This window comes from Balaenoptera acutorostrata, chromosome 1 (genome assembly GCF_949987535.1).
Source record: "Balaenoptera acutorostrata chromosome 1, mBalAcu1.1, whole genome shotgun sequence".
In the NCBI taxonomy this organism is placed as follows: domain Eukaryota; kingdom Metazoa; phylum Chordata; class Mammalia; order Artiodactyla; family Balaenopteridae; genus Balaenoptera; species Balaenoptera acutorostrata.
In genome coordinates, this window is record NC_080064.1 from 75,080,416 (window position 1) to 75,100,041 (window position 19,626).

The 19,626-nt window shown below is 40.9% G+C and overlaps 1 protein-coding gene across 1 annotated transcript in view; it reads right to left on the bottom strand.

The window, feature by feature from the left end:
* Window positions 1-19,626, bottom strand: part of LPAR3 (lysophosphatidic acid receptor 3) — a 75,772-nt gene that overhangs the window by 40,031 nt on the left and 16,115 nt on the right. Inside the window, exon 2 of the mRNA XM_057536005.1 lies at window positions 10,339-11,095. Within this exon, the coding sequence (XP_057391988.1) occupies window positions 10,339-11,074 (736 nt within the window). The 5' untranslated portion in view covers window positions 11,075-11,095. The remainder of the gene's footprint in view (window positions 1-10,338; window positions 11,096-19,626) is intronic.

The window sequence follows — 19,626 nt, forward strand, 5'->3', positions numbered from 1 at the left end:
ATGAATGCAGTCCCCAGTGGAAATTTTAAAAGTACAAACAATGTTCACACGGATTTGGTAAAAATTCTACCATGGATCAACATATACCATGCTATTCCAGGTGTTAAGTTAGTCAAGTGATGTGACAGGTAACAACCATATTCTCCTTTGGCAGAAGTCAAGGCCCTGAGAGAGGGCATGACTGAGTTCTGGAACTCTAATCCTTCCAGGAGGCTGGGTGCAGGAGAGTTGGATGTAGTTGGGTAAAGAAACTTCTCTGTTAAGTGAAATAAGTCAGACAGAGAAAGACAAATGCTGTACACACCACATATATGTGGAATCTTTAAAAAAAACAAAAGGCTGAGTTCATGGAAATGAAACAGAATGGTGGGTACCAGAGGCAGGGGGAGGAGGAATGGAAGATGTAGGTCAAAGGTACAAATTTTCAGTTAGAAGAAGTGTAAGTTCTGAGGATCTAATGTATAGCATGATGACTATAGTTAATAATACAGTACTGTATACTTGAAAGTTTCTGAGAGTGTCTCTTAAGCGTTCTCACCACAAAAAAAGGAACAGAGTTAACTATGTGACAGATGAAATGTGTTAATTATCTTGATCTTGGTAGTCATTCCACAAAGTGTATGTCTATCAAATCATCATGTTGTATACTTTTAAAATATACAATTATATTTGACAATTATTCCTCAGTAAAGTTGGGGGAAAAAAACCCAAAGAGGTAGAACTTGAGAAGTGTTCCTGTACCTTGTACTCAGGAAATATTCAATAATCGTTCCAGCTGAAGAGGAAGGTTTCAGGTTTCTAAAAAGATGAAAAACCAGAAAAAAACCGTTCTGAAGGAGGGAGTGTGATAGGGAAATAAAAGAAGCTGAATGGATTGAGATTAACAGAACTGAAGGGGTGTATGGAGGAAACAGAAGCAGGAAGAAGGCAGAGCAGTGATTACACTGGAAACGACGACAAAGATTTGGTAAAATGACTTTTGAACTGACTGCAAAGGAAGGCATCTGAAACAGTAAAGCAGGAAAAAAATAAAAAATAAAAGAACCAAAAGCCAGACTCGAGATAACAAAGGGCCACATACAGCAGCGGCAGAAGGGGAGGAACAGACTCCTAAAAATGTGGGGTTATTTGTAGTGAGGTGGATGGACCTAGAGTCTGTCCTACAGAGTAAAGTAAGTCAGAAAGAGAAAAACAAATACCGTATGCTAACACATATATATGGAATCTAAGAAATAAAAAGGTCATGAAGAACCTAGGGGTAAGACGGGAATAAAGATGCAGACTACTAGAGAATGGACTTGAGTATATGGGGAGGGGGAAGGGTAAGCTGGGACAAAGTGAGAGAGTGGCATGGACATATATACACTACCAAATGTAAAATAGATAGCTAGTGGGAAGCAGCCTCATAGCACAGGGAGATCAGCTCGGTGCTTTGTGACCACCTAGAGGGGTGGGAGGGAGGGAGGCGCAAGAGGGAGGGGATATGGGGATATATGTATATGTATAGCTGATTCACTTTGTTATAAAGCAGAAACCAACACACCATTGTAAAGCAATTATACTCCAATAAAGATGTTAAAAAAGAAAAAGAAAGACATCCACTCATCAAACATTAATGAATGCTTACTATGTCATACACAGATATGAATCAAATTATCGCAAAAATAGATGAGCACTAAAAATGGAGTTATTTACATTCATGGAGGGAATACCAATGTGTGAGAATCTACAGTAAAGAAATCCTAAAGTTGGAAAAAAAAAAAAAAAGAAAAGGTATCAAGAAGTGCAGACAATTTGAAAAGGTGGGAAGGAGAGGCATACAGTGATGGATTTTTTTTAAATTTGAAGCTATCTTCCCTCTAACATCAGACGTTGAGGTTTTCTCAATCACCACGTTCCCCCTCAGAATGGAGGGGTCTGTCACACTGTATTGTTGGGGGCAGCACCTGGGGAGCGATGACATTTTTGCCCTCATTCATTTACAGCTTGCCTGGAAGCAAAGGTCCCTCTCCCGAAGGACCCTGCTGCAATGACATGAAGCCCAGAGGAAAAGCGTCTGCCACAAAGGTGCTCCTTTGATTAGCTGTTTTCAAGACAAAAGTACAAACACCCCTGGACAAGACGTACTGAGTAGTGGTGCCTGGGTGGCTTGACTCTGAAAAGAATTAGTCATTCTGATATGACTGCACAGCAACAAGCAAACTCTTGAGTGCCAAAAATCTGATCGTTTCACTCAGCGTCTCTTAAAGCAAAGCTTTAACTTTTTTTTTTTTTTAACAGATATTTGATTACAAAGGTATGCAAGGCAGCAAACATTGAAAGCAGGTTTCTGTGATGTAGAAGCCACTACAAGGTCACAGAAGCTAAAAACAAACGTTTCAGAATTCCTGGGGACCGTAGTTAGTTTCTCTTCACTCCTGGTTTCTGTGTGTGTGCATGCGTGCGTGTGTGTGTGTGTGTGTGTGTGTGTGTGTGTGTGTGTTCCCAATTCTTTTCAGACAAAGGGCAAATTTCCCAACCCTAGTAAAGGCGGTAATAGTACTTGGTTAACTAGGAATCCTGGTAGGATTCATTAGCAAGATGGGGACAGTTTCTCATGAGGAATGTTTTATAGATCCACACACAAGATGTTGGTGCTATACTACAGGATTCTTATTAAGCTAACACTTGATGGTCAGGGTCTCACTTATCATGTTTTATTCATAAATGTTGCAAAAGCAAAATGAATTATTAATGCAAAGATCATTTGGCAGAGATAGGAATCATTAACAGAATTTCACCGGCACTGGGGGCGGGGGGCGGGGTGCTGGTAGAAGATGGTTTATAGGGGCTAGCGATGCAAGCACAGAGCTTTTCAGATCTGTGGTGACTGTGTTTTCAGATTGGCCTGGGTCTCCAGGAACTGAACTGGTGCCATTGGTCTGCTGTCGAATAGCCTTTGCGAAGCACATCCAGTTAGCTTCCTCCTGGCTACTTGTCCACACTACAAAACCTGCCATCATGATGGCTCCAACAGTAGGTCCCTAGTCCCCCCTCTCCACAGTACCTGCGACATTACTGGGGAAACAAGAGCACTCTGCTTGAATACAGGGCGAGGCTCTTCAGATTACCTAACTCTTCTTAGTACTTACGATGTACCTTGTTTAGTACTTTCTATGTGTCAAACACTACACTAGGTATTTTACGTGCATTGTCTCACTGTCTCCGCAGAAACGTGCCATGCCAGGGTTCCTGATATTATCCCCATTTTACAGATGGGGAAACTAAGTCACAGGGAGGTCAGGTGAATTGCTCAGGGTCACGCAACTTGGAAGCTGCAAAGCCAGGATTTAAATCTGGTTCCCTCCCTATTCCAAAGCCCCTACTCTTGTCATCTACTTTAATGAACATAAAGTTTGAAGAATGTGGAGCTGTCATTCCCTGGGAGATGTTGTCATAACTGTCACCAAGCTGCAGAATCTTTAAAACAAATCAAGAGCAAGGTAAACATCGAGAGATCAAGTACCTTTACTGAAATAAACTTAACTAGAAATTAAGGGAGATACAAGTTATAAACATCATTACGTGGGTAGATGTTGTTCTAGCCCTATCACTTTCAAGAGGCTGCTAATTAACCTTGAAAAATTGGTTCCTGGAGCCAATCTGCTTGGATTTGAATCTCAGCTCTGCTACTAATCTTGGGCAAGACACTGAACCTCTCTGGGCCTCAGTTTCCTGGTAATAATCACAGAACCTCCCTCATAGGGTTGTCATGAAGATTAAATGCAATAAAACGTGTCTCAGAACCATGTATTGCACACAGTGAATATTAACTATTATTATTTTTTCCAGTATGGGTCTATGGGGAAGATGCTTAAGTCCATCTGAGTTTCCTCATCTATTAAACAGATCTGCAGAGAGTTGTTATGAGGGTTAAATGAAATAAAATCCTAAAAGCATGTAAGATGCAGACCTCCTCATAGTAAGCAATCAAAAAATGTTCATTTGTTTTCCTCTTCCCAAGAGAGACCTCAGTTTCCCACCCTATGAAATGGGATACCCACTCACTCCCCTCAAGCCATTGTTTACCTCACAGGCATGTCACAGCCAGAGCCTGCCAAAGGTCAGGCTGCACATGAGGAAATCTGGGTTCTACTTTTATTTCCAGCTTTTGAAAAACCACTCCTCTAAACCTTGATTTCCTCACGTATTCCTTCTGCTATAACGTCAACAAGTGTGTTCCAGACGGTGTGCTACATGTTAGATATGCAAAGGTAGATAAATAAGGTACAGACCTCAACTTCAAAGAGTGTACACCCTAGTTCAAGATAAAGGCATGTAAACAAATGAAGTACACTGATTGAGGTATGGACAAGATAGAGAGTGGCCCAAAGAAGGTAGGATCAGATTTATCTAGGCAAGATTCAGAGAAGATAAGCCCTTGAGTTGAACCTTACAAGACGAATGCAAGTTTCCCAGGCAGACAAGAGGAAAGGTATTCCAGCTGAAGCAAAGGCCTAGCAATGCAAAGTGAAAAACTGTAAATAATTACTTATAGCTGAGTAGAGGGTGCATTTAGGGGAGTAGCAAGAAAATAGAATAATGCTATCTTCCCCACTTACCGTACAGAATTTCCATGAGACCAAATGAGAATAATGTATTAAAACACTGAAAAAGACACAGTGTCGCAGAAATGTCATGTATGATTATTAGTAGTACTCTAGCAAGGCTTATATGGCACTAAATTTTCACCCATTTCCTAGCATGAGAACTCCTGGTACTGTTTCTTCTCCTACCACCGCTTCGTCTCCCTCCCCTCTCCCCTGAGAGAAGGCAAGGTGGATTCAGCATTGATCTGAGTGGAAAAGTAGAAGGGAGAAATAAAAAATTCCAGCTCTTTGTTTCAATAACCACAAACCTTTTCAAAGTCCCTTAACTGTAATGTTTCTCATATTTTTGAAAAGCTCTATCCTTATTGGCCAGAAAAGTAACCTGGACCATAAGACCATGGCTTTTCAAGTGTTCTTCACTATAACCCATAGTAAAAAAAAAAAAAAATATATATATATATATATATACACACACACACCATAATCCAGTCTCACACACACACAAACATTATGAAATACACTTATACCTACTATATGCAATGCACTCTGATATTTTCTCTTCTTTTCTACTTTATGTCATTTTTAAAAAGTGTCAGTTACAATCTCCTAATTGAGTTCACTACTTGCTAGTAGGTCACAACTTGCAATTTGAAAAACACCATCCTAAGAGACAGGAAGGTTTATGAAAGATTTCAAAAGTATGGTTCACAAATCCTTTGAATCTTTCTTTTCTTTTGCATTTTAAGATACTGCAGAATAAAAGAAAGCCCAGCCTATTTTCTTGAAAATAAAACATCCATGTGTACACAGTTCACCTAGTATGTTGTTTGACAATAAATAAGAGGTTTCCACATGGGGTATCTTGTGTGTTTGGGGTTGCTGTGGCTGATTAGGCTGGCTGACAAGTAAGATTTCAAAATACAGGAGTCTCTCTTAGGCAGGGCCTTGGTGCCCTGTGGAAAGTAGGATCATATGTCTCCAATGTCTTTTCGATGAGAACATTCAACAAGCAACTGGTGGTGCAGTGGTTGGGAGTCTGCCTGCCAATGTAGGGGACATGGGTTCGAGCCCTGGTCCCGGAAGATCCCACATGCCTCGGAGCAGCTGGGCCTGTGTGCCACAGCTGCTGAGCCTGAGCTCTGGAGCCCGTGAGCCACAGCTGCTAAGCCTGTGTGCTGCAACTGCTGAGGCCCGCACTCCTGGAGCCTGTGCTCCGCAACGAGAGAGGCCACCGCAATGGGAGGCCTGCTCACCGCAGCGAAGAGTGGCCCCGGCTCGCCGCAACTGGAGAAAGCCCATGTGCAGCAACGAAGACCCAACGCAGCCAATAAATAAATAAATAAAATAAATAAATAAGCAACTTCTTTCACGTAAAGGGCCCATCACACATTATAACCCAGAAGTGAGCAGCATTCTGCCTCAGGGCTGCTGAAATGGGAACACAATGCCTAGATGCCTTTCCAGTCACACACAGATTTAAAATCCACATCGCCATCATCACTACCACCACCTCCCTCAAACAGGAAAGAGTCTGCTCCCCATCCGGCTCTGTATGCTTTTTGTGTTCAACCAAAATCCTAAAGCCAGAAAGAAACACAAAGGTCATCCGGTCTACCCCTCTCCTTCCAAAGAGGATGGCCAACTAAACTTTTCTGGCTCAGAGCTGAGTTATTTCCCCTTGTACCTCAACATGCATCTGAGTTCCACGGGGCCTTCCTTGTGTTACTGCACAAGCTTTACATGTCTCTGCCATCACACTTCTGATTATACTGTTTCTCCTACATAGAATTCTTTCCCTCCTGCCAATACAAATCCCACCCATCCTTCCAGATCACACCCCAAGCTCCCTAAGAAGCCTTCCCCAAACTCTACAGCCCCTAATTATCCATTCTTCCTTCTCTGAAATGAGATTAAGCTCACTGAATACATGCAGCCCTTTGCCTCTTAGATGTTATTTAACAGACAGTAGATATATATTTATTGTTTAACTTTCTAAGACTTAAAAGAAGTTACGTATATAAGAAACTTTAATCTTAAATTAATCTTTCCTACAAAATATATATCAAGGAGTAAATAGAAAGGTTTAGCATTTTATCATGAAGATATTTAAATCAGGTAATCATTAATGAAATAAGTATTAAGCTATTAATTTCCATGTACTCAGAACCAGTGACTACAGTGATGGTAGGTCCTGCCAGCCCTGTTGATTTTTCTAATGCATATACTATCATATGAGAGACACCTGTATTAGGCAACCAAATTCTTACATGTACCAGATAGAGCAACTAAGGGGCTTCCTTCCTAAGGAACACCATGAAAGATGCTCTCATGGAAGGGGACTCTGTGCTTTGATACACAGTCAATCCACGAACTCTGTGTTGGCTTTGGCTACTTACCGTCACAGTAGGATTACTGAATTTCATACCTTGGAAAGAATTTAAAGTTTACCTATTCAACCTCAGATGAGGAAATTTAACCAAGAAAAGGTGAGCTAATGTGCTTCAGATCACCCCTGTAGAAAATCACAGAGGTGGGGCTAAAACCCAAATCTGTTATCTGAAGAAGTCAGGAGCTGGAAGCCTAAAAACCTCATACCACCTAGCTCTACGGTTTCATTTCCCCTGTCCCCAGACTTCCTGTCTTCCACCAGATCCCTCTGTCTCACCACTGAGGAACTTCCCCAGGTCCTCCACACCAAACTGTCTTCCTGATGTTAACCAATTCCCCAATGTTGTTTCATCTTGATGCCCTGACTTCTCTTAACCTACTCAGCAATCTCACTGTTTCTTCTGGTTTTGCCCTTATCCAACACCACACCTGCCCAAACCACACAGCTCTTTCATTTTAAGCCCTTCCATACATTCCAGACAGAGTTACATATGACACTGAAGCTGGTGACCATGATGACCATCTCACAAAAAGTCCTACCTAGAATGACAGAAGTTTTTTTCCATCTCATGCTGTATATAATATAGAACATGCTGGAAAAAAGGTTTTCTCTTTAATTAGGCAGGTAGTTTCTCAAGATACATAGCCAAGCAAATGATTATGCTTGCAAGTTAAGCAGGGAAAGCAGCAGAGTTTGTTGACACTACCAATAAATACCAAAAACAGCAACAGCTCTAGCTCAAGAGTGGAAAAATGGATTAATGTGACTACTCCTTTTCTTACTGTTGTCTATGTTCTTGTCAAGACACTAAAAGGAGAATGAGGTGGTCAAAGCAGAAGACAGGACAAAGAGGAGGCCAGTAAAAAGTCCAAATAGAGCAAAACTAGCTACAGAGTGTTGTAATAAACATGTGGACTCCAAAGGCCAACTGGTCAGTCTTGGTTCCACCATTAATAACAAGTGACCTTGGGCATACTGCTTAAACTCTCCACTCCGTTTCTTCATCTGGTAGGGGGATGACAGTAGCACCTACCTCACAGGGTTGCCATGGGAATTAAATAAGTTAATATCTGTAAAACACTTAGGACAATGCTTGACACATATTAAACCCTACATAAATATTTGCTAACTAAAATAAATCTTCAGTTTGAAATTATTTTAACAATCACACTATGTGTCTGCTGACCTCCAAATCTTATGAGCAGTTTCAGGACCTGCAGACATCATGATGGTTCCCATACCACACCATATATACCCTGCATCCTCCATTATGAATTGTTTCCCAAGAATTCATTTTATAGTTCCTTCACACTGGGAATTAAAAGGAATATACTCCTGGCTCTCTCTCAATCATGGTCCCCATGGCTACAGCCACCACACATGGTGAGAAAATGACCTCTCTAACGTAGAACACAAGGCCTGTGAAGCCACAAAAGTTCTTGTTTGCCCACATATCACAAATTCTACCTGTTACCCGGGACTGGAATTGGGGCACAACTGGCTACCTGCCATAGAGAAAACAAAATGAAGGGAAAATTCTTTGCCCCAAAAGTGTCTTCTTGGTCCAGGGCTCACAGTGGAGAGCAAAACTCCTCAGAGCTGTTTAAACTCTGTCTTAAAGACTCTCCTCCCTCCGTTTCTTCACTTCCTTCTCATCAGGCTCTTGGATACACTAGTTTTGATCTTCTCAAGGTCACCAAACAACTACCACTCTGCTAAGACCGCATCTGACTCCACCTCTCAGGAGTATTAACACTGCTGATACACCCTTTCCTTCTCACAGCTTCCAGGCCACCGTATTCTCCTGGGTTTTCAGGCTTCTCCTTTTCCCGGGCTCTTGTGACGTTGCTCCCTGCCTTCCCACCCTCCCTACATTGGAGTACCCAGGGCTTGTCCCTCGGTCCTCTTCTCTCTTCCATCCACACTCACCTCCATGGTGGGCTCATCCAGTCTTGTGGTTTAAAATACCATTTTTTTCCCCAAACGACTCTCAAATATAGATCTCCAGCCCAGACCTAAATCCTCAACTCTTGATTCAATAGGATCAATTCAATAGGAGAAATTCAATTCACTGTCTAATAAAATCCTAAACTTAGCTAGTCCAAAGCCAGACTCCCAACCTTCCCCCCAAATCTCCTCTTCTGTCTTCCGCATCTCCACAAATGACATGCTCCACCCTCCCCTCCTCCTCCTGCCTTTCTTCATACCTTACCGCTCAGCAAATCCTATTGACTCTACCATCTAAAAAAATTCAGAATGCAGCCTTGTTGCATCACCTCTAGATGCCCTCTGGTCCTAGTCATTACCATCTCTCTTGAGTACTGAAATACCCTCTTAAGCAGTTCTCTGTTTTTACCCTTGCCCCACTACAGTACTTCCTCAAAACAGCAGCCAGAGAAATGCCATTAAAATTCAAGTCAGGGGGCTTCCCTGGTGGCGCAGTGGTTGAGAGTCTGCCTGCCAATGCAGGGGATACGGGTTCGAGCCCTGGTCTGGGAAGATCCCACATGCCGCGGAGCAACTGGGCCCGTGAGCCACAACTACTGAGCCTGCGCGTCTGGAGCCTGTGCCCCGCAACAAGAGAGGCCGCGATAGTGACAGGCCCACGCACCGCGATGAAGAGTGGACCCCGCTTGCCGCAACTAGAGAAAGCCCTCGCACAGAAACGAAGACCCAACACAGCCAAAAATAAATAAATTAAAAAAAAAAAATTCAAGTCAGATCACGTCACTCCCTCGTTCAAAACCTTCCAATGGCTTCTCCTCCTCTCCCTCAGGAAAGCAAAGACTTTATGATAACTGTGCAGCCTGACTGAATCTGAGTCACTCCACCTCTACCACCTCAACTCTCTGACCTCATCACCTCCCACCCTCCCTCCACTCCACTCCAGCCACACTGGCCCCCTTGCTGTTCAGCCTCCTACGCTCACTGCATCTCCTGCCTGGAACACCCTTCCTCCCACACCCACATGGTTCACTCCCTCACCACTTTCCCATCTTGGCTAAAACGTCGCCTTCTAGGTGAAGCTGTCCCTCACAACACGTTTTAAAACTGCAAACTGTACCTGCTTAGCGCACTCCTTATCTCTCTTCCCTGCTTTATTTTTCCCCATTAGACCATTCAACATCTTATTTTACAAATTTTATAATAAAATGTACTATAAAATTCTTTTGTTCGTCCCCATTAGAATACTTATATTGTCTTCCCCTATTAGAGTATAAGCTCCAGACAGGTGAGGGTTTATGTCTGTTCATGTTCACTGCTGCATTCCAACTACCTAGTAAGTGCCTTGTACACAGTAGGTGCTCAACAAATATTTGCTGAATGAAGGGGAATAATGGCTGACTTGGTTCCTCTTACCTAAGACAGTCATCACCGTCTTCATTAGCTTCATGGGTGTCCTCCGGTGGCTGATGGACCCACTTGTGTGCGGAGATAAGACGTTGGTTTTCCTCTTTACGTACATGTAGATCCGCAGGTACACCACGACCATAATGAAGAAGGCCATGAGGTTGGACACAGTCCAGAAAATGAGGTAACTCCTGCTATAAATGGGGGCCAGGGAAGAGCAGGCAGAGATGTCACAGAGGCAATTCCAGCCCAGTGTGGGGACAGCCCCCATAAAGATGGCAATGGCCCAGACGAACAAGATGAGCAGCGTCACTCTCTTTTTCGTCAGGTTGCTGTGGACTCGCATCGTCATGATTGACATGTGCCTCTCCACGGCAATAACCAACAAATTGGTCAGGGAGGCTGTTAAGCTAGTGTCCAGAAGCCCCTGGCGGAGAAACCAGCGGTTGACAGTCAGAGTTTTTGAAACTGGGCCAGTGTTAAACATCAGGTATACATAGGCAATTCCAGCAAAGAAATCTGCAGCAGCTAGGTTAGCCAACAGGTAGTAGAAGGGGAAATGAAACTTTCTGTTTTTGATTACTGCTGCGATGACCAGAGAATTAGAAAAAAAGATAAACAGGCAGAAAAATGTTCCAACACACAAAACAATTACAAGCTTCGTTCCTGTCCACTCATTGGCAGTGTCAGTGTTGCTCCTATTATAAAAAAAGTCCATCTGCTTATCATAGTAACACTCATTCATTGTGGAGAAGAACTGAACATCCTAGAAAGAAATTTAAAGAAGAAACAAATATCACTCTTTGGAAAAATCAATCACTAAACAACCAATTGCCATTGCTAAGCCCCTTGTTCTAGTCAACTCCTATTAATCCTTCAAATCTCAGTGTACATGCCCTTTGCTCCAGGACCCTGGCCCCTGACCACCTATCACAGCATTTATATCATATCAGTCATCGTTGTCTGTTTCCCAGGTTAGGTGCAAGCGCAGTGAGGGAGGGTCTGTGCCTATTTTGTTCACCATGATAACCCCAGGACCCATCTGCCCTGGCTGCCTCAAGACAGGTATTTGCTGAATGGTTGGCTGGCTGGTTGGCTGAATGAATGAATGGTCATGGAGGCAGGAATAGGTCAAATATTCTGAGCCTTGCAATAATCCCCCCTGCATTGGTAACAATTATAGCATAGCACGTTAAGGCTTCTCCTGGTGGTTTCCAGCTCATTTCTTATTTATAGGTTCTGTTCATTAATCAAGGGCAGGTTGGTAATGCCAGGCACATTGTTGCCCAGATAACAGATGTTGAGTTACTCTTCACATGACCAAATGGCTTCCCCAAGAGATTAATTTTCTACCACTTCTGATTCCAATCCTGATCCTCCTTTTGCCATCTTTTAGTTTCAAACTACAATGACAACCTTTGTTAAGCATGTGGTGCAGGGCTGGCGACTTTGGCCTCAATCTTCCTTCCTTACCTTTTTGTTCACTTCTTTCTTATTCTCCTAATCCAAATTGTACCAATGTGAGTTTGCATATTGGATTTTCCACCTCAGTCACTTCAAGTCAGTTTCCTTCCCTGGACTCTCTTCCACACTGATGGTAGTAGAAGACCAGGCCTCCATGGGTAAGACTAGGATCTGGAGTCCAAGGGTGTGGGAACACTCCTGCCAAGGAAGGGCAAGTCCTCCAGACACATGTCTGAAAGTAGACCCCAAAATGGGGTATCAAACAGACAGGCAAGACACTAATCTCAGGACAAGATCTCTTGCAGCCCAAAAGTGAGGGATTCTGGCCAAGGAGGGGCTGGGCAAGGACTCAAACAATGTCCATCCATCTATGCTTATTAGGAAGACCAGGTGTCCTGCCTCACAGTAGTCTGGCTATAGCCATGAAGTGTCCAATCAATGGAGACTGGGGTTGAAGGCCAGAAAATCTAGCTTCTGGGGAGAATGACCACGGGCTCTCTCTCAAGAAACAAGGCTACAACTTTTTGGCTGGAAAGCTGGAGATCCAGAAGGCCCAGGCACTGAGCAGTCCACTGGTGGGAATGAAGTGGCTCTAACAGTAAAATCTTACTAGAAATCCCCAGCTCTTAAGGCTCTTATAAATTCTACAGTCCAATACCACATCCAGAATCAGGATAAGTGGATCAAATATCAGCTTGAAGTAGTACAAAATAGAAATTTATCATAGACAGTCTTCTTTTTATATATTTATATTTTAATGGTATAATGATATTTTTCATGAATTAGATATATGCATCCCTGCGGTAAATAATGAAAGGTAAAATATCATTTTATATGCTTAAAATAAACAAAATGGGAGTGGTCTCAAGAGACAAATGGTTCTAGTGCCTTTCAGTTACAAGGAAGGGGGATTCAATTTTAATAAGGACAAAACAAAGATACAACAGGGCAATATATCTACACTACATCATGATAATTTTCCCAAATTAAAACTATAGATCTACATGATAATTTTAATAGCTTCATAATATTCCAGTATGAATATACCACACTTTACTTAACTAATCCCTAACTGTTGCATATTTAGGTTGTTTCCAATATTTCACTTTTACAAGCAAGGCTACATTCTTATGCATTAATCTTTACACACTTCGCCAATTATTTCCTTAGGATTAATCCATGGATTTCAAGTTGATGAAGTAAAGATTATAAATTTATTTAAAGGTTTCTGATACATGTTGTTGAACTGCCCTTGAGACAGATCATATTTCTAATCCCACCAGCACATATAAGAGTTGCATAGCAGATACTAATCTAGTGAAATTCAATTTTAATATCCAAGGGGAAAATGTAGCTTTCAACAGTATTGAAAGTACACAGAAATTCAAGACAAAAATATCCAAAAACCACATAAGAAATTTTAATGATTATGTGTCTTCTTATGTGTGCAATTTCTTTTTTAATAAATAAATAAATGTATTTATTTTTGGCTGCGTTGGGTCTTCGTTGCTGTGTGCGGGCTTTTTCTGGTTGCAGCGAGCGGGGGCTACTCTTTGTTGCGGTGTGCAGTCTTCTCACTGCAGTGGCTTCTCTTGTTGCGGAGCATAGGCTCTAGGCTTGCAGGTTTCAGTAGTTGCAGCATGTAGGCTCAGTAGTTGTGGCTCATCGGCTCTAGAGCGCAGGCTCAGTAGCTGTGGCACACGGGCTTAGTTGCTTCACAGCATGTGGGGTCTTCCCAGACCAGGGCTCGAACCCATGTCCCCTGCATTGGTAGGTGGATTCGTAACCACTGCGCCACCAGGGAAGTCCCTATGTGTGCAATTATTATGTGTCCTATCATGAATGAAAAATCCTTTTTATTCTGCTATATGCTTCAGATAGCTAAGAGAAGCACATTTCTAATTTTAAAATTATATTATTCTTGATTAACTCATCAGTTTAATCACGATTAAATTGTCAGAAAGATGTAGGAATTAACATACTACCAAAAAACTTTAAATTTTCCTAATTTCCTTTTTTTTTTTTTAAACATCTTTATTGGAGTATAATTACAATGGTGTGTTAGTTTCTGCTTTATAACAAAGTGAGTCAGCTATACATATACATATATCTCCATATCTCTTCCCTCTTGTGTCTCCCTCCCTCCCACCCTCCCTATCCCACCACTCTAGGTGGTCACAAAGCACCCAGCTGATCTCCCTGTGCTATGCGGCTGCTTCCCACTAGCTATCAGTTTTACATTTGGTAGTGTATATATGCCCATGCCACTCTCTCACTTTGTCCCAGCTTACCCTTCCCCCTCCCCGTGTCCTCAAGTCCATTCTCTAGTAGGTCTGCGTCTTTATTCCCGTCCTGACCCTAGGTTCTTCATGACCTTTTTTTTTTTTTTTAGATTCCATATATATGTGTTAGCATATGGTATTTGTTTTTCTCTTTCTGACTTACTTCACTCTGTATGACAGACTCTAGGTCCATCCACCTCACTACAAGTAACTCAATTTCGTTCCTTTTCATGGCTGAGTAATATTCCATTGTATATATGTGCCACATCTTCTTTATCCATTCATCTGTTGATGGACACTTAGGTTGCTTCCATGTCCTGGCTATTGTAAATAGAGCTGCAATGAATATTGTGGTACATGAGTCTTTGAATTATGGTTTTCTCAGGGTATATGCCCAGTAGTGGGATTGCTGGGTCATATGGTAGTTCTATTTTTAGTTTTTTAAGGAACCTCCATACTGTTCTCCATAGTGGCTGTATCAATTTACATTCCCACCAACAGTGCAAGAGGGTTCCCTTTTCTCCACACCCTCTCCAGCATTTATTGTTTGTAGATTTTTTGATGATGGGCATTCTGACTGGTGTGAGATGATATCTCATTGTAGTTTTGATTTGCATTTCTCTAATGATTAACGATGTTGAGCATTCTTTCATGTGTTTGTTGGCAATCTGTATATCTTCTTTGGAGAAATGTCGATTTAGGTCTTCTGCCCATTTTTGGATTGGGTTGTTTGTTTTTTTGGTATTGAGCTGCATGAGCTGCTTGTAAGTTCTGGAGATTAATCCTTTGTCAGTTGCTTCATTTGCAAATATTTTCTCCCATTCTGAGGGTTGTCTTTTCGTCTTGTTTATGGATCCTAATTTCCTTTTAAAGGGGTCTTAACATGTATTTTGGTTCATAAATTTGGTTGAATTTGTAATTAGATGATGCCCTAAAACCTCAATGATTCTTACTTCAAAAATCTTCAAGTTCAACTTTCCCCCATCAAAACCAAAATGGCATGTTCTTCGACATATTTTAGCAAAATTCGTCCTGAGAATGAGAAGCAGTTTTGTCTTACAAAGTTGAAAACCACAAGAAAACCATGATTAACCGGAACTCCCACCACACAGTTCCCTACCTCTGAGCCTCGAATTCTACTTTTGGGAGAAATAGACAATGAGAATATAAAAAGTTCATATAGGGAATTGATGAAAAAGATTCCACAGGATGGAATATTAAACAGCCATTGAAAACCATGTTTACTATGAAGTTGTAGTAATAAGAGGAAAAGCATATGCCATTATTTTAATTATAAATATATATGTATGTATACATATACAGATATTTATGTATACATACATATATAACATACATATAAACACACACAAATGTGCTTGTGTTTGTATGTCTTAACTATTTTTAAAAGATATAGAAAGAAAATAAGGAAAATACTCAAAGTGTAAATAGTTAATTAAGAATGGTAGAATTGCGGGTCATTTTTTAAAAATTATTTCCAGTTTTTTCTATGTTCCACATTTTCTGTAATAAATAAATAAATAGACTTTTAAATGCTAGTCTACAAATTCTGTCTTAGGAGCACACATTCTACTTAATCTACCTTTCTTTGACAACTACGACAATGAAAAATCAAAATTAATGCTCAAAGGAAAAGCCTCAAGGATTCACTTATGTTCGTTATTACTACTTTTACCAGCACAGCGCACTTTAGCATTTTCCACTATTAATGAAAATAAAATGGTTTTCTACTTAAAACTTCATGTAACCACAAAACCTTATATGCTGACAACTGACCAAATCAAGACGTCACTTTCCCCAACTCTCTTATAAAACATTTCCTAACACAATTGCCCCAGAGCCCCAAATATGAATAACTAGAAGTTTCTGAATTAGTACTTTTGATTTTTTTTCTCTGCCATATGTTATCAAGCTTGTTGACAGTCCTCAGTACAGTACATATTAACTACAGATCACCATATTCTCCTAGCAAAAACTTTAGCGAGCTTATAACAAATTATCGACATAGTTTCTCTACCTCTCTCAAACCTTAAAGTATGATTCTATTATCTAAGCCTAAACATTCCCTCCACAGAGATACCCCTCTCTGACCAATCGAAAGTAACGCCCAGGTCTCGCTATCAGAGAGCCTTGTTTTCTCTACCGGTTGTGACGTATTTTTTGTGTGTGTGTTTGCCTTTATTATTCACCCCCCACTGCTAGACCACTTCGCTCCAGGAGAGCAGGGAGCTTGCCTTTTATGCTCATGTCTATAGCATCAGCATGTGTGGAAGGAAAAAAATGAATCTGCACCGGACACTATCTCTTCCCCCACTAAAATGAAGAGGTTCAGTTAAATGCCTTTGATGACTTACACATCACCCACTAAATATGCCAATTAGAGAACTTCACTAATTAACTATGTGTTCTTGGGTTAGTTACTTAATATCTTGACTTCATTATTACTATTTTTAATTGCTAATATTTGAGTGATTACTTTGTGCCTGGTGTTGGACTAAGCATTTTATGTAGGTCATCTCATTTAATCCTCCCCTCAGTGATGTAGATACTACTAGCATATCCATTTTGCAGGTGAGGAAACTGAAGCAACCTCGCCTAAGGTTGCACAACTAGTAAGTGGAAGATCCTGGCTTCTCTTCAGGCAGCTATGCTCCCAGGCTTGTGTGCTTCTCTACAACACTACATTTTCCCTCCACAGATAAATGAAACACCAGACGGAACAAGAACTATAGTCATACTTAACAACAACCATGGGATTACCAAAATAGACTGATCCCACCAAATCACGTTCAAAGACTGTCTTGCACTATAAAAAAAAGTTGGGCATTCTAAATACACTTTGAGTTTTTTATTTTGTTTTAAAAGCCCTGAGAAGTACAGAAAAGGCATTTTTTTCTGAAAATATGTTTTCAAATTTTACAGTAAGCAGGGCACACAATACAATTTCAAGAGTAACGTTGCTAAACTTTAATTCTGCCAAATCCCAAGCTGTTTTTTTTTCTTTTTCTTTTTTTTTTTTATACTTAAGGTTTAGAGGGTTTGAATAGTTCTGACCCAGAAACAAAAGATGTTAAACTTTAGAGGTATTACCACAACTTCAAACTTCAGTAATTTAAGACTTCATAAAATGATGGTTTAGAAAGTCTATATGTGGAATCCAAATGAAAACTTCAGGAGCAAAGCTTTCATTTAGACTCTCCCAAACTCGATTCTCTGAAAAACTGTCCAGTCAGCCCATAATGTGGAAACAATTATGAAAATTAAGACATGTGAAAACCACTCAAGCAGCTTATTTCGAGCTACATCTTACGAGACAAGTTACTGCTGGCCTTTTAGTTGACTTTCAATAACACTTTCTTTTTCCCCTTAGGATGAAACAGGGTACATCAAAACAAGATCATTTGGTGCTGTGCACATTTTCTTTTCCTGTGGTCTACAAATGTAGAACTATCCTCCCCTCTCTGGAAACTCCAGCCAGATGGGAGTTGGAGATTAGGTTAGTTGGTACACTAACAGCCAGAAAAGAGACCAGTCCTTCTAAACAATCACGTTTGCTCACTGAATTCTTTTAATAATTCATGTTAACGGCAAAATTAGGACAGCATGGGAGATTTAAATCCACATATGATCCTTGAGGTTCATTCTAGCCATTAGTTTCAAGGCCCTTAAACTGCTGCTCCTCCCAGAAGCCTCTTCCCCCAGATACCTTCAGGGCTCACTTTGCCACCTCATTCCAGCCCAAATGTCACTTCACCAGAGATTCTCTTCCCTGCCCCTTTGTAAAAAAAGCACCTCACCCAAACCCCTGCCCTCACAGCACTATCGCCCTTTCCTCTGCTTTATTTTTCTTTACAGCATTTCTCACTACCTGACACCATCTGCTCGGGGTTATGGTCTGTCCCCAGCACGTGGAACAATGCCCAGCACACAGTAGGCACTCAGTAAATACTAGTTAAATGTAGAATTAAATTAAGTATCCTTGGGCACACGTGCGCCCTACCCAAACTGAGCGTTATTACTTTCTTCTACTGCTGTATACTCTCTAATTTGGGTCTCAGAACTCTTTCATTTTCCTTTGTAGACTTGGCTCCAAGCCCTGCTGGCTGACAGGTGTGAGGAGTGGTGTTTGCCACCCTTGAACAGAGGCTTTACCAGAGCAGACAAGACAGGGTGGTCTGAAGGGCAGTCCCACCGTACAGACCCCCCCACCCCCTGTCTGTATGGACACCAGAAATTATGACTTCTCTTTGAACATAACTTCCAAAGAAAGGGAGACCCAATGGCCAAGCTAGAACAATTTGAGCAACAAAATAAATCAAGTAGGATTGGACTATATAACCCAATGTATTTTAAAAAAATCTATTAGTCCATATTGTTGGAAGTAAATGACTGAGAAAAATAATAAATGAAAAAGAAGAGACATATCTCCCATGCAGAAGAATTCCAAATAAATTATGTAGATATTCCACTCTAAAGGAAGGGAACATATCTCCCACTCCGTAAGTGTGGACTGTGCATGGTGACTTCCTCCCAAAGAGGAGAGTATGAAAGGGGGAGGCTCACTTTGCAGTGGAGAAACTTGACAAACATGACTTTGGCCAGGTGATCAAGGTTAACATCAACAGTGATAAGTCATGTTGCTAGTCTGTAACCTTGATAAAATATGTTAAGAATGGCACTTTACTCTGTAATCTTCCTTCCCAAAACCCATAACCCCAGCCTAATCTGAGAAAAACCTCAGACAAATCCCAGTTGGGAGACATTCTCAAAAACCATCAAGGTCATCAAAAACAAAGAAAATCTGAGAAACTGTCACAGCTAAGAGGAACCTAAGGAGACATAACATCTGAATATAATGTGCATCTCAGATCCTGGAACAGAAAAGGAACATTATGTAGAAAGTAAGAAAATCTGAATAAAGTGGGACTTCAGTTAATAATGATGAATCCATATCAGTTCATTAACTGTAAAAAATGTACCATATTACTGTAAGATGTTAATAATAGGAGGGGAAACCGTGTGTAGGAGTGGGAGTATAACATGGGAACTCTCTATTCTATCTGCTCAATTTTTCTGTAAATATAAAACAGTCTTATAAATAAATAAATATTAAAAATAGATTTTAAAAAGAGAGAGGGGAGAGGATGTTATCAACTCTACTATACCACAGTAATTTCAAAATAAATAAAGCCTGCAGGTTTCATAAGCAGTTATTTTACTCTTTGCTGTGGTAAAATAACACAAAGGAGTAGCCACCTATTGGAGATTCAACTTAAACAGATATTATCTATGACAGAGTATTGAGATCCTCGATACTCTTGGGTAAAGCTAATACGTTTACTTTAGGGGTACCTGTTAAGTGTAGCACTTTTACAAATCTGCTACCCTATCTTAATACACTAGACCATTTCTCTTAAGAAAGCTGAACTCAACTTTGTTAAAGTTTCATTACTCTGTTTCTTAGGAACGAATGGTAAACTCACGCACATAAAATTGTTCTGTGACCCCCTGCTCTCCACAGTGCAACAAGGTC